General features: G+C 42.7%; 1 protein-coding gene across 1 annotated transcript in view; it reads right to left on the bottom strand.

Annotated features, from left to right (window-relative positions):
* uba7 (ubiquitin-like modifier activating enzyme 7) overlaps window positions 1-11,165 on the bottom strand; it is a gene marked incomplete at its 5' end in the record, with an annotated part of 60,074 nt that extends 48,909 nt beyond the window's left edge. The window contains 12 exons of the mRNA XM_084463225.1: window positions 1,281-1,436; window positions 1,902-1,982; window positions 2,510-2,623; window positions 2,736-2,900; window positions 3,472-3,621; window positions 3,737-3,834; window positions 3,941-4,070; window positions 4,156-4,246; window positions 10,318-10,424; window positions 10,554-10,688; window positions 10,854-11,022; window positions 11,119-11,165. Of these exons, the coding sequence (XP_084319351.1) occupies window positions 1,281-1,436; window positions 1,902-1,982; window positions 2,510-2,623; window positions 2,736-2,900; window positions 3,472-3,621; window positions 3,737-3,834; window positions 3,941-4,070; window positions 4,156-4,246; window positions 10,318-10,424; window positions 10,554-10,688; window positions 10,854-11,022; window positions 11,119-11,165 (1,443 nt within the window). The remainder of the gene's footprint in view (window positions 1-1,280; window positions 1,437-1,901; window positions 1,983-2,509; window positions 2,624-2,735; window positions 2,901-3,471; window positions 3,622-3,736; window positions 3,835-3,940; window positions 4,071-4,155; window positions 4,247-10,317; window positions 10,425-10,553; window positions 10,689-10,853; window positions 11,023-11,118) is intronic.
* Between the last annotated feature and the right edge of the window lie 5,134 nt (window positions 11,166-16,299).

The raw sequence follows: 16,299 nt of genomic DNA, 5'->3' as shown, positions 1-16,299 counted from the left end.
GCGAGCCCAGAGAGAGAGAGCTAGCCAGGCAGCCCCGCGAGCCCAGAGAGAGAGAGCTAGCCAGGCAGCCCTGCGAGCCCAGAGAGAGAGAGCCAGGCAGCCCCGCGAGCCCAGAGAGAGAGAGCCAGGCAGCCCCGCGAGCCCAGAGAGAGAGAGCTAGCCAGGCAGCCCTGCGAGCCCAGAGAGAGAGAGCTAGCCAGGCAGCCCCGCGAGCCCAGAGAGAGAGAGGCAGAGGTGATAATGGGAGATGTAGGAGAGAAGAGAAGTGGACAGAACTGGAGAGTTAAGGGAAAAAGACATCTGGAGCTTGCTAACAAAGCACTCAACTAAACCCAAACCCTGCGGAAAACATTTTAAATCTTGGTTTTCATACCATACAGCCAGCCAGCTAACTGCATATATTATGCTTGGCTCGTTGCCCAGTAGTTATATAACAGTATAGAGGGGCAAAATGTTTCTTGTGAACATTCTACCAAAATAGCTGTTTTTGTCACAATGCCCAAACAAGGGCTGCATGTGGACCGGTCCTAGTTTTGCACAATTATGGGTGAGTTATGGGGACTGGGCTGACTTATATAAGAAAGCTAGCATGTGTTGTCTCTGTGAACGTGACTGTTGTTGTATGGTCATACAGGTCAAGGTTATTATAGTTACTATAATAAACTAACTAAAAAAGAAAAACCAGGTGTGAAAAAACATTTTAGTTAACTGAAATAAAAAAACAAAACTAGGCTTTACAAAAAATGATAACTAACTAAAACTGTATTGTGTGTTTACAAAACTAACTAAAATAAACCAAAATATAGAGAAAATGTCATTAGTTTTGAAAGTTTTAAAACTAAACTGAAATTGAAAACAAAAAGTTAAAACGATATAAAAATAAAAGCTAATGAAAGAAGCAAAACTATTATAACCTTGATACAGATCAGCATATGGTCATTATAGGGAGGGCCAGGTGGTTGCAGAAACAATAGGAGCGTGGAAGTCTACAAAATATTACATTTTGACCGTTAACCTGGCCATTAACAATGCCCTTTGACCTTTCCACTTCAGCAGGTCAAGAGGGAGGAGGGGGTCCACCAGGATGTTCAGAGGACCTGGTGATGCCAGGGGTCTGTAATAAAGACATCTCTATCCAGAGACAGAGCACTGTGGGAGGCTTCTAACGACCTTACCCCCATGTCTCTTACCCCCATGTCTCTTACCCCCATGTCTCTTACCCCGATGTCTCTTACCCCCATGTCTCTTACCCCCATGTCTCTTACCCCCATGTCTCTTACCCCGATGTCTCCAGACCTGAACAGGAACTGTCGGTTCAGGTTGGACCTCTCGATGGAGTCCATGTCAGTCACAGTGATCTGTCCTCCCTCCCCAGCACCAAGACCAATAAGAGCAAAGTTTTTGAGAAGCTCACAACCAATGGCACCAGCTCCAACCTGTTCAGAAATCAGGAAAGTGTTGGGCTGTAAACAGTGCTCATTAAAGCTACAGAACAGACAACAGTGTTTTGATGGCTGGGATGGCCTTATTAGTCATCACAAAACTTGCTAGTTTGGCATGTAAAGGGTTAAACTGATGTGGAAACAAAATTGGAAACATAATACACACATACACACACACAAACACACACACACTCACACACACACAAAAAAACAGCAGCAAGCATAACATTTGCAAAGGAAACAGGGTTAGGGCTTGGCAGGGCTGAGTGGTCGCTGCACGCCCAGTGAGGACCACTAACAGGAAATGCCACCTGAATCACAACTGTTTCCTGCATGTGTCACTGCCAACACGGAGCCGCAGTCAGTCATGAAAAGTAACCTGCAGTACATAATGGTCATTTTGACCAAGCTGACAGCACCCCCTGCTGGATAAAAATAAATATATATACATGCACTCACTAGGAAATACTTCTGATTACCCAGCCTCTGCTGGAAGGCCGATCCAAACACAGCAGTCTGTCCATCATATCTGCAGCCTCTCTGCAATAGAGCCAGGAGAGATCAGAAAGGTTTGCACCTACAAGGAGTTTGCCTTGGTCTGTTGGTACATGACGTTAACAGTGCAAAATACAATAACGAAGAGATACAGTACAATACAATACAATCTACAAAAATGTCCAAAGTAGGCAATAAATATACAGTTAGCTAAATCACATGGACAGATGGAACATGTCTAATAACACCTTAAAATACATTAAACTTGCACATGAACACATGGCTTCCCAGCTGGTCTATTGCTGCGTTCCATCTGGCTGGGAAGTATTGGGGTGGGAGGTGGGAGAGACGGAGAACGACGTCACCCACGAGGTGTAAAGTTTCACTTAGTTACACAGGGAGCTGCCATTTTGTTCACGACTTCCAGGGCTAACTGGGGGTAGGGGCGAGGGGTACGAGTGCACAGGCTGAGTCGTGAGGGTCGTTCCAGTTAAAAGTGCGAGTAATATCGCGTGAATCACGACTTCACGAGCCAAATGGAACATAGCAATATGCCAATAGCTAATCCTTACTGGTGAACAGGAGTTCTCTGCTAGCTCCTCCTCCCCTGTACTGTCCTCTGCTAGACACTCCAGGGCATCAAAGTACAGCCACTGTTGAAGAGGTGTGAACTTCCCACTGCAAGCCTGGACACATGGACACGGAAAAAACGGATACACAAACCTAGCGCTGGGACTCGAGTATAGTTGGTCTGTCAGTGAGTCTGAATGTGTTCCCGTCTGTGACCTTTGACCTCACCTTCATGACCTCCTGCGCGGCCACTCCTCCTATGAAAGCGTTGACGGGGGCCAGGTCACCGCGGGCGCCGAAGGACAAACCTCTGACCACGGCCTCATCCAGCTGCTCCAGCTGCGTCACCTTGTTGAGCTCAGCCACCCCAGCCAGTAGCCGCTCTGCATCGGTCTGGAGAGGGCGGCCAGAGAGGGAGAGAGGGAGAGGGAGAGGGAGAGGGAGAGGGAGAGGGAGAGGGAGAGGGAGAGGGAGAGGGAGAGGGAGAGGGAGAGGGAGAGAGAGAGGGAGAGGGAGAGAGATGGAGAGAGAGAGAGAGAGAGAGGGTGGGAGGGAGAGAAAGAGAGAGAGAGAGAGAGAGAGAGACCTGGTGGATGGATTAAGTCATACTGTAGGCAGAATACCAGCAGTTCGGACCCTCTTACTGTAGATCATCCGCAACATTGCTGGCAACCATTCTTGTAACACAATTATGATAGAAATGGTAAATAAAACTGGCCATTGAAAAATCACCTCCCTTTTCCTCTTCTTGCTTCCAGCATGGGACTGCTGGGGTCACCTGCTCTATTAGAAAGCTTTTTTCTTTCTTATAGCAATGACTGGGATATACGGTCAGTTCACTTGCTTTAGACAATTGTACTTATTCTAAGTTGCATCAGCTAAAAATGACTTGAATGTAGAATGCAAATGAATGAACGTCCTGATTAATGTTCTATCCATGGTTTATCTGTGTACTAGTACTGACCTTGCACCTGGGTTTCGGGAGTCGACCCTCTCTCTTCACAAAGCCATGCAGGGCCTGGAAGGCCAAGTGGAGAGTCTGATGCCTCTTCGCTTTCCCATAGTCGGTCATCACCAGTAACTCAAGGTCCAGTAAGGCCTCTCTCATGGGTGCCTGTACCACACGGGGAATGCTGAACTGAGTGCACTGTGACTGAATGTTTCACAGGTTAACAGCCAGACATCCACATAAAACACTGTGTATGGAAACGGGGGAAAAAAGCACTTACAAATCGGATTATCTGAGATTTTTTGACCTCAGTTGCAACTCCGCCCCTCTCATACTCAGAGAGGTCTGAGGTGTCCCCAATACTGAAGGAGTGTGGGCCTGATGATGAGAGAGGTCAACATTTCAACACAGCATACGTAGAAGCACAATAAAGAACTGTGCTCCTAATCACCATGGTGTTGATATGAAATGCGTGCGTATGTACTGAGGACGGAGATATCCACTGGTCCGGAGCCGTTGAGTTCTGTCATGCCACGGACCTCGGAGAAGGACACTCTGCAGCCATCTGAGAAGCCATGGCGCTGGTCTGAGCAAGTCACCACTCCAGGATTTGCCTTAAGTGACATACTAGTATGAGTAAAATGTACAGTATCTACCGTGTTGTGTGATTATTAACCGGATTCAAGTGAAAGTGAGCACCTTGGTGATGTGCTCTATCATGGCCGACGCAGGCGTCTCCCCATCTCTGTCCAACACCTCAAACTCCTCTCCAAAGTCACAAAATAGCTGCCTGCAAATGGAGCCTTTATAGTAGGACTGTTTGCAGTATGATCATCATGATCACTCCAAAATAGATAGGGCCATATTAGTCCAGGGGCCAATCCAGATTTTGGTACTACTTAAGGTGACCAAAGAATATTGGTATTTGTGTCTTCCTCCTACATGTCTCTAGTTCATATTTTGGTGGGATAACCCTGCCTAGCTAGTAGCTTAATGATAGTAATAACTCTATAAGCAAACCTGCCCCCATATAAAACAACAAAACCTTGATTCCTGTATAAATCATTTCTTTAGACTTTTGGACAATATTTCTGGAAACCAATGGCCTTACAAATGTATGTCTCCAATGTGTTTTATCTTTCACATACACTTAATTGGTATAAAGTTACACAGTTAACCCTTCGATCCACAAGCTATGCAAACCCCTTCTAATGCACAACATGGTCAAACATGACCACACATCATTACAGTATTTTCATTTTTGCTTTCTTAGTTTCTTAGGAGTAGAACCCGCCCACACACTTATGCTCCAATGTCTCTCCTCCTCATGTCTCTCCTCCCCATCTCTCTTCCCCATGTCTCTCCTCCTCATGTCTCTCCTCCCCATCTCTCTTCCCCATGTCTCTCCTCCTAATTTCTCTCTTCAACCTCCTCCAGCTGCGCATGAACATGTAGATATGGAAATCCATTAATTAACAACATGGCCGCCATGTCACGCATATCATACGCGCCACGCAAACACGAAGTTGCCAGAACACAATTTTAAGTTCACAATTTCCCCAACATCGTTTTTTTTGCGTCCAAACTGTTTGCTAAATACAGAACATGGGTGATTTTTCCCTCTCACAATGTCACTGTGTTTTCAGGTTTTTATTACCTCCGCCCAACGACAGCAGCACAGGGCGAGAGGTTATGTTTTCGGTGGCATGCATTTGTACGTCTGGCCGTATGGCCGTCCGTTAGCAGGATTTCACAAAAACTAGCAGACTGATTTTCATGAAACTCGATGTAGGGATGTAACATGGTCCAGCTTAGAACCCATTAAACTCCGAATCACGATCCAAAGCACAGGGAGGGTCCACAGGCCGCCCAAACACGGCCGGGTATTCACATCCATTAATTTTTTGGACCAGGATTACGCATAAACTACCAGACCGATTTTCATGCAACTTGGTGGTGGGGTGAAGTATGGGTCAACTTTGAACCCATTCAATTTTGGAGCAGCTCCGATTCATGGGGCTGGTCCACGAGCCATTTCTTGGTTCGTTTGTTTGTTTGTTAGCAGGATTATGCAAAAACTACCTGACTACCACCCAAACACGGCCAGCCAGGAGTGAAAAATTCCCCTCATTTATTGTCAATGGGTGGACTTGAAACTCCCATATCTCAACATGGGAAGGTCACAGAGACACAGGGGTTGGACTGACAAGCTCTTGACCTCTCGAATGCAGCAATACTAAATATGTCCTGCTCACATGCACATCTGTGCGCACAGAGCCACAAAATGCATTCATGAGGGGAGGTCTGTGCTCTCCAAGCACCACTTTTACCTTTGTTGTACTGAATGGTATTGATGAAGCGCAAAAGTTGGGACAAAATTATTCAAGTTTTAAAATATTTTTTTATATACAGTATGTCACCCATTTTTCTATATATTTGTTGCAAACACACACTTATGCCATGGGTGTTCATTTATCTTTTTAAGAGGAATTTCTACATTTTAATAACACTACTACAGAATGACATTGAGCTGAAGTGCTGAAAAGCTCAATAGCTCCCATGATTTAATACTTTGCAACACAATTATTCTGGGTCAAAAGAAGGGTAAGCGTTGAGTGATTCAATATTATATTTATTCATATTTATCCTTTTAGGTTAAAGGGGATTTTCTGGTGCATCATGTTTGATATCACAAGCCTGTTGGTGGGTGGCTTGTTATTCTGGACTAGGCTACGTTTGGCCAAAACAATTTTTTAACCCATTTTGAGTTTTTGATTGATTTTGGTAGGCTACTATCAGCCTCCAGTTTATCAAGGTACAAATAGATTTTTATAAAACCGAATTGGAAGTGGTTTTCAAGAGTAAATGGATGTAGCCTACTTTAGAACACAAAAGTGAAACCTAAACTTGTCAGAATGCTAAAGTGAAACATATAACTTGTCGGCAGCTCAACAAGCCTAAATATGATTTTTTTTTAAACACACATGATTAAATCGTGAACAAATATTCAGTTAGCAGACACCAGACTGAATGCCCAGTCTACCCTTTCCCAGTGAAGACAAAACCCAGATGTTAGTGGATGTGGGCGTGTTTTGGGGGTTTGGGGGGTTTAGACCAAAATCTGGATTGGTCCCTGGACTACATGTGATGCATAAGGTGGTTTGCATAGACTGTTCATCGAAGGGTTAACTGTGTGACCTTATACCAATGTATGTGTATGTAAATGAAAGATTAAAACAGCTTGGAGACATATTCACTGTTTGTAAGACCATTGGTTTCCAAAAATATTGTCTAGAAGTAAAAAAATATATATATATATGGAGCTATGTTTGTTTATAGTGATTACTATCGTTAAGATACTAGATAGGCAGGGTTAGCATATCAAAATATAAACTTGAGACATGAAAAAATACAAAAATACAAAAATTGTTTGGTTACCTTGGGTGGTGCCAATTTGTGAAAATATCAGTATTGGCCCCTGGACTATATGACACACTGTATTAAGAGATTAACAGGACATATTATCATAGTTCATATAAATAGTGGAGCGGCAAAGAGATTATTTTGGTCAGAATCTTTCAGTTGATGAAACAAATGTGAAAATTGGCATGAGCAGTCTCCATGGGTCACTTGACAAGAAAATTGTCCTGGACATTTGAAATTTCACGATGGCGGCCATTTTTGAAGATGGCCGACACCTTAGTGATATAATGGTTTATTTGGTGGTGCAAGCATGAAAATTGGCATGAGCAGTCTCTGTGTGTCACTTCACAAGAAGCCACCCACAGCCATTTGAAATTTCAAGATGGCAGCCATTTTTCAAGATGGCTGCCACTTTAGTGGAGCAGCCTAAGTAATCATTTAGTTGGTGATACACGCATGGAATTTGCCATGAGCCGTCTCAATGGGTCACTTGACAAGAAAAAGATATTTGACATTTCAAGATAGAGGCCATTTTTCAAGGTGGCTGCCACCCACCATATGGATCTTTATATGATATATTTTCTCATAGAAATGTACTGGGTTCGTCAAAAGGCCCCGTCAAGAGAGGTTGTCTGACTGTGTTTTGACTGAGTTGCCTCCCACCAGCATAGCTCTCAGGGTTCACTGAGGTACACAAGCTCCCTTACCACGAAAAGGTAACAGTCACAAGGGAGGCTGTTTAAAAAAAAACTAACAGCCACTAAATTTGTCAAATAAATACAAAAAAACAAAAATATGATGAATAAATTAGCACAGTTGTGGTGCTGATCGGACAGTGCAACAGACGCTGGGTGTTGAGGGGCTGTCTTGGTTGACACGCCCCTTTAACATTGCGTGGAAGTCCGGGTCAGTGCCAAAGGAGTGGCAGACTGAGGTGGTGGTCCCAATATTCAAAAAAGGGGACCAGAGGGTGTGTGCCAATTATAGAGGCATCCCATTACTCAGCCTCCCAGGGAAAGTGTACTCCAAGGTGCTGGAAAGGAGGGTCTGGCCGATAGTCAAACCTCAGATTGAAGAGGAACAATGCGGATTTCGTCCTGGTCGTGGAACCATCGACCAGCTCTTCACTCTCGCAAGGATCTTGGAGGGAGCTTGGGAGTTTGCCCAACCTGTCTACATGTGTTTTGTGGACTTGGAGAAGGCTTACGACTGGGTCCCTCGAGAGGTCTTGTGGAGGGTAATGCGGAAGTATGGGGTGAGGGGGTCCCTACTTAGGGCCATCCAATCCCTGTACACCCAGAGCGAGAGCTGTGTCCTCGGCAGTAAGTCATCTTCCTTTCCGGTGGGGGTTGGCCTCCGCCAGGGCTGCGCTTTGTCACCAATCCTGTTTGTGATTTTCATGGACAGGATATCGAGGCCTAGCCGGGAGGAGGTGGGTTTGCAGTTTGGTGAGCTGGGGATCGCGTCGCTGCTGTTTGCAGATGATGTGGTCCTGATGGCATCATCTGCCTGCGACCTCCAGCACTCTCTGGATAGGTTCGCAACTGAGTGTGAAGCGGCTGGCATGAGAATCAACACTTCTGAGGCCATGGTTCTCAGAAGGAAACTGGTGGTCTGTCCACTCCGAAATGAGGAAATGAGTCCTTACCCCTGCTGGAACTGCTGCCTCTGCGACCCGACCCCGGATAAGCGGATGAAGATGGATGGATGGATGGATGGATGGATGGAGAATTGTTTTTTGCATAATATAAAACATATAATATAAAACTACACCAAATTGCCTATAAAGAAACCAGGCCAGGTCAAGCCTGGCTTATGTGCGTGGCTGGTTTGTTTCTGTTCAGGACTGGTAGGACAGAAGCTAGTCATGCCACTGAAATAGCTGTGAATTAAAATGACATGAAATAATGTCTGGTAAATTAAGATAGGTCTTGTCGCCTGGACACATTAGTTACAATGCTTCCAATGCTAATCCAACACAATAAGAGTGGGATAGCCAGTTAGCTCATGAGCTCACAACAACTAGCAGCAGCTTCCATAACATTAATGGTAGCGGTCAGTGGCTAAAGCAGTTACACTGATAATGCCTGTAATGTTAGCTATTTTGCTGAAATTGGTTCAATTTCTGTTTCTGGACAAAGGTAAGGGATAAACCCAGATAACACAAGGCTAGCAGACCTACGTCCCCGATGGACGAGCTGGTGGACCTCCGGCCGAATCCACTGGCAGGTTTCTGGCCATTTGCACATCGAATGGCAAGCGGACCTCTGGCAGATTATTAGCGTCAGGGACAGCGGTCCGCTAGTAATCCGAAATGCCGGATGCGAATTCCGCTATTGCTCCACCACCATTCACCGGTAGTTTATTGTCTATATCCTCGGCTCATTGGCCCTAGGCTTATAGATTTCTATTGCTAAATTAACTTACTCTGAAAATTTTTCGGGAAACCCTTCCTTTCATAGTCCCCCAATTACTAAACATTTACCTGGTAAATACATGCAAAGTACAGCCTAATATATAATGGGTAATTACTGAGACATATATACTGTAGGTATAATTTCAAAACAGGAGTATTTTAAATGTTCAATTACTGCACATAAATTCAATAACTGACATAGCACCACCAGGTAGCCACATTTTTACATAGCTTCTATAACATCCAGTGATGAAAAATCTCCCACACCAGGGCTTGAACCCCTGAACCCCTGCATGGGAGTCAGGCACTTTATCCACTACACCACCAAGGATCTGGAAAGTGTGCGGTTTCATAGTGTATTTATTTTGGTGTGCTGGGACCACTGCCTCTTGTAGTGGCAACATAGAACTGCAGGTCAACAACACGACGGAGGGAGGGAGGGAGGGAGGGAGGGAAGGAGGGAAGGAGGGAGAGAATGACAACCGGACAAATGCTATCTATGGTGTGCTGGCTTCCAGCCACGCACAAAAACCCCAATACATTTCTATGAGAAATTTGATCTTTTGAGGATCCAGGCGGCGGCCATCTTGAACATTGAAATTTCAAGTGGCTGGAAGTGTTTTCTTATCAAGCAACACTTAGAGAGTGCGCATACCAATTTGCATGCTTGTGTCACTAACTTAACAATTATATCACTTAACTGCTCCATTAAGGTGGTGGCCATCTTGAAAAATGGCTGAAATTTCAAGTGGCTGTGTGCGGTTTCTTGTCAAATGACCCTCTGTTCAGGCACATTTTCATGCTTGTATCATCAACTAAATTATATATATTATATATATTACTTAACTGTTCCACTAAGGTGGCGGCCTTGACAAATGGCTGCCATCTTGAAATTTCAAGTGGCTTTGGGTGTGGCTTCTTCTCAAATGACCCACAGACTGTTCATACCAATTTTCATGTTTGCATCACCAAAATACACCATTGTATCACTTAACTGCTCCACTAAAAGGTGGAAAGCTTACCCACAAAGTCCTTTTGTGTCAGCGACAATGAATTTGATTCCTTTAGAATGGCAGAACGCCCCAAAACGCAGCTGATCGTCCAATGAGGAATCAGTGAGCACCACCACCTAGGCAGAATCGAGAATTCTCTAAGCCCCTGAAAGTCTCTCACTATGTTACTGTAGCCTGAAGAAGGCTTCCAGACACAACACAAACTCAAGTTCTCCATATCAGGTGTAGCCTACAGAGCAGCCTACCTGGAACCGGAGCAGGAGGTCCTGGTCCAACGGGCCCGTGTGGACAAAAACCTGGACATGGTGATTCAGGGCAGACAGCTGAGGTTTGGAAACCAGGGCACGATTCTGACCCAGGTCAGACTCACGCAGGAAAAACTAGAGGAGGAACATGATGGGTGGTAGGGTGAATTTGGGTAATCTGAGACAACTGAGGCTGCAGGGATGCTCATATTTCAACCACAAGCACATTTTCCACCCAACAAGTTATATAATTCTAAAAGAAAGGACGTGTTTCATCCATCTTTTCATAGTCATAGGTACCTGAGAAGACAGATCTGCCCAGTCAGCCAAACCCTCATCCTGTACAGTGACAGACCTCACTCCAGACAGGATGACATTTTTGGCGATCTCCACCCCGAGGCCACGCATCCCTCCAACGAGGACGTCGGCTGTCCCCATGCGACGCATCGCGTCATGGCCAAGCACGTACCTGGGTGGGGGAAATAATGAACAGAGTAAACCCACTCATGTTAATGCTGATCGGATCGCCCACGAAAATGATCCCTGCAGTTAGATAGGTACTTACAGCTGTCGAGAGTAAAACCCCTCATCGATTTCACCCCTCAGAGACATGTTCAGAAGGAAAAACTAAAAACAAGTCTGTAAGCGTAACGACCTGTTCTACTCTTCCTTTTAAAATAGATGATTGTGCCCAGACATCTGGCCCAGGGATTGCTGTAAAACCCGTAGCGATGATGTTTCACTTTCGTTTCTCTCAAAACGAAACTGGTTAGGCCTGTTTTATCAGTCGCAATTTAATTATCTTAACCCCTCTGTACATCAACCCCAGCCCTATCCTATCTATATAGACTGCGGTCAAGATAGACGCACTTTCTTTCTCCACGGTCAAATGAACCGCACATTTTTCTTCCACGTTCAATTCAAAAGACGAGTGCGCGTCTATTACACGTATTACGACACTCGATGAATCCGAAATAGCCTGGGCTACATGGTAGCCTACTTCAAAACAGGCCTACTAGGCTACTGTGTATAGTAGGCTAAATGTAGGCTACATGTGAAAAGGTTCTGTGTGCAGTGTAGGACTACTGAAGTGTAGCCTACTCCACAGGTCTTTTACTCTCCTGGAATTTCTTGCAAATGTCACTCACTAGAGTTGTTTAATCTAGGCTATGTGATGTTTGTTTTTTACAGTGCTCACACCAGATTGGTGAGTTTACAGTTACAGTAAGCACCTACGTGTCTGGACACCTAACGGCCGTGTTTGATCAGTTGGCTCATGGGTGTGGTATTTTGAAAGGCAGTGTTTTGAAATGGCAAAGAAAACATGTTAGATTTCTGTGTCTAATGTAGAGAAGTGTGTTTAGTGTTTTGCAAAACACTGTAGTTTTGCAGAAGGTGTGAGGCTGAGAATGTGCTTATAGTTGTAGGCTAGGCCTACAGATCTGGGCTGATGTTTTGCTCCTTGAGTGTCAGGTTTCACTAGCTGTGTGTTCTTTTTAATTTTAGTGTTGAAAAAAACAGAAAAAACAGTATTAGGCTATCCTTAAAATTGGCTGTTTGAAAATACAAGTTTGGTCACATCGGAAATGTATGCTTTTCCATATGTATATTTTTCACTGTAGGATTATTAATACATCACTAATATGATGTTCAATAGTCAGTAATGTGTAAATACATTTCTGGCAACTATGGGACTCGAACCGGTAACCTTGGATTCAACTTTACTGTCATAATAAATGTGACAGGTAGGGTACTACTGCAGCCTCTCCTAACCAGGACCCTACTAAAATATTTATGATATAGCCTACATCAACATTTAAAAAATGTTGGTGATCTGTAGGCTAGATAGTAGGCTAGATTTACATTCCTACTCAGCATGCACACTTGCGAACTTCCGCCGATCATGTCGTGGGCCGATTACGCATCAGCCGATCACACCATTGGCCGTTCTGCGAATCTGCATATGGCCAAACCACTAGAGTGCGCTGCAGCACCATGTAGGTGAGTGCTATATTATGGTAGTCTAGTGTGTGAGATTATTTTCCACAGACCAATACGTTAACCCATAAAAGTAGTAGGCCTAGGCCTTTCCTGTATGGGATAGTCGTTTTTACATTCTCTTCACATTAAGATAAATATGTTTGTATTACACTTTCTCTTAAAGTCGCACTGAAACGGACGTTTGAGATCATCTAACTTCCGTAGTTTGACTTATTTTCGACGCAAACAAACTATGAGGGTGGGACATATGTTTAGAGGAATTTGATTGGAACATTAACAAGTGGACGGGTTTTAAGAACTTTAGACAGATTCGATAGAATGATAGTGTTGATTGATGGGTGGATGTCGTGAGATTATTGGCCTAAAATCTAAGGTACCTGCTGTCGTCATTGCACGTGACCTACCGTTTTCCAGTAAGTAAGAAATTATATACTTTTATATAAGATTACAACAAAAGTAGAATTTTGTAAATTTTTTGGCATACATCGTTGAATAGGTGAACACTATGACGAATTATGTGAACCAAAATGGGACAGAATGCTTTTTTCATTTCAGTGCGACTTTAAAAAAAATGTTTAGGTATGCAAATTAGGCAATATCTCATTAAATATGCGATATATATAGGCCTATATGTTGGTACCTACTATCTAAACAATGGATAAAGTCAGGCTTAAAGTTGTACTTTTGTTGTGAACATATACTAAAACGATATATTTACAGAGGGGTTTGTGAATACAAGCTTATTTTGAAAAAATATAGAAAAAATACTGCATAGGCTACACCTCTTAAAAAATACTTTTTTTTTTTTTTTTTTTTTTTACAGAAATGCAACCTAAAATGAAAGGACAACAAGATATTCACAATTCCTTCTGTAGCCTAAATATCTGAGAATACATCTGAGAATCAGGATGTAAAGTTTAGTGAGTGCACCTGCCCTGGAAGTTGAAATTGCAGGTAGCCTACCAAGTGACGTCAGGTACTGAAATATTTTAATTTTAAGAAAATGACCAATAAAGATAAGTATTACATATTCATGTTTATTTCACAGATATAACTGTTTGTGATGCAAGAATCAATTTCAATCAATTGCATCTGTCATATATCAGTACACAAATTAGCACATTTACACATTTATTTTCAATTCCTGTCACATTTAAAGGAGTAGTAAATGCATGTTTAGTCTTGTTTTAAGGTTACTTATGATCATATACAATGTTTCAGATTAAAACGTTGACAAGCTAGCATTTTCGAGAAAGTTGCTAATTGCTCTACCACTGTTTTGGTCATACAATGGATGTGGATGGGCATCTTGAAAAATCATTCAAAAACATGTTAAACTCTCGATTTCAAATACAAGAAGCTCACCGAGGGTGTAATTTGTGTCCGTTGGTGTTCTGACATCAAATTCGCCGCAAAGTATGAATCCTGTAGGGTTTTACTGATCATTTTATGAAATCCATTGACTTGTATTGAAGCGACCATTGTAGATGTGTAGATCAATCCGCAGAGGGGATTCAGGAAGCAGAACTACTTACGGTAGCTATTGTTATTGTTTATGTTGTTAGGCTAACTAGTTTGTGGAAGTTTACACACGTATGTGCGGCGACTAAATAGTTAAATGCTAAATATTTAAAAAAGCCTTTCCAGATGAACTAGAATCTTACTTTATGGTGAACACCTAGGTGAGTTTCTTGTCTTTGAAATTGAGAGTTTAACATGTTTTTGAATTATTTTTCAAGGTGCCCACCCACATCCATTGTATGACGAAAACGGTGGTAGAGCAATTATCAATTTACTCGAAAATGCTAGCTTTGTCAATGTTTTGATCTGAACCATTGTACTGTATATGATGATAAGTAACCTTAAAACAGGGCTAAACATGCATTTTCCCTTTACTACTCCTTTAACCATCCAGTAGTGGTCCCCAAATATTGAGTTGAGACCAACTGGTGGGTCACATGCACCCTCGCCAAGGGTCATTTACCACTCTGTATTAGTGTCCATATCCAATCACTCTGTAAGTTTAGCATTTAATATATTGTCAAAACAAAAGTAAAACTTTAAACCTGACTTTATCCATTGTTTACACGTGGTACCGAAAAATATGCCAATTTGTGCATATTTAATGAGATGTTGTGTAATTTGCATATTTAAACATTTTTTAAGACAAAGTGTAATACAAAAGACATTTCTCTTAATGTGAAGATTAAACTGTTAGAAATTCAATAAGGATAAGGATATCTTTAAAGTGGAAAAAAGTCCTATTCACCCGTGGATGTTTTCATGTGAGAAGATAAAACGTCTGGGCATTTTTGTGTTAATATAGTGATAGTATACGTGTTATAGTAGAGGAATGAGGAAAAATCTAAAAATTGATGAGTGGATGAAAAAAATCAATTTTGTCTGTAGTAGCATGTCTAGTAGTTCAACTGTTAATTTTAGTCCTAGATTTCCCTCTCCAGCTCTGACTAAGTTGTGATAGGCCTATTTATGAGGTCATCAGAAAGGGTTTGGATACGATAACCAGTGGATGATGCTGCATTTTGGGGGGAGGCTGTGTGGTAAACACAACATATCCGTTTTCTAGAGGAAGAAGTAACTGTCTAGTGACGTAGCCTAACTGAGATGGGGAACAAAATGTACTCTGTTCTAAAAACAGCCATTAAAGGTGCAGTATACTATTCGTGTTCGACTTAGGAAAAACTGTCGAAGATTTTGAAAAATGCAACCGACAAAATCCATGCTCCTCCCTTCAGCCCTTCCTCCAAAGCCACTCCTCCAAACTGGGGGAAAACAAATGACACTTGTTAGGCAGGTAGGTAAATTAACAGGCAGGTAAGCCATCCATTAATTTCAAGTTTGCAACTCACTTATTACAGTCCTGCGACTTCCACAGATTACAGATATACAGTGCATCCAGAAAGTATTCACATCCCTTCAATTTCCATATTTTGTTATGTTACAGCATAATTCCGAAATGGATCAAATAATTTTCATTTTTTCAAAATTCTACACACAATACCCCACAATGACAAAGTGAAAAAGGTTTTTTTGATTTTTTTGCAAATGTATTAAAAATTCAAAAAACAAAAATATCACATACATATGTATTCACTCCCTTTGCTATGACACTCAGCTGCATCCTCTTTCCAGTGATCATCCTTGAGATGTTTCTACAACTTGATTGGAGTCCACCTGTGGTAAATTCAATTGATTGTACATGATTTGGAAAGGCACACACCTCTCTATATAAGCTTCCATAGTTGACATTGCATTTCAGAGCACAAACCATGCCATGAAGTCAAAGGAATTATCTCTAGACCTCTGATACAGGATTGTATCGAGGCTCAGATCATTTTTTTCAGCATTTAAGGTCCCAACAAGCACAGTGGTCTCCATCATTCGTAAATGGAAGAAATTTGGAACCACCAGGACTCTTCCTAGAGCTGGCCGCTTAGCCAAACTGAGCAATCGGGGGAGAAGGGCCTTGGTCAGGGAAGGGATCAAGAAGAACCTAATGGCCACTCTGACAGAGCTCCAGCGTTCCTCTGTGGAGATGGGAGAAACTTCTAGAAGGACAACCATCTCTGCAGCACTCCACCAATCAGGCCTTTATGGTATAGTTGCCAGATGGAAGCCACTCCTCAGTAAAAGGCACATGACAGCCTGCTTGAAGTTTGCCAAAAGGCACCTAAGACCATGAGAAACAAAATTCTCTGGTCTGATGAAACCAAGATTGAACTAT

Source organism: Borostomias antarcticus (genome assembly GCF_949987555.1).
Source record: "Borostomias antarcticus genome assembly, contig: scaffold_128, whole genome shotgun sequence".
Lineage (NCBI taxonomy): Eukaryota > Metazoa > Chordata > Actinopteri > Stomiiformes > Stomiidae > Borostomias > Borostomias antarcticus.
This window is presented reverse-complemented; position numbering and strand designations above follow the sequence as displayed.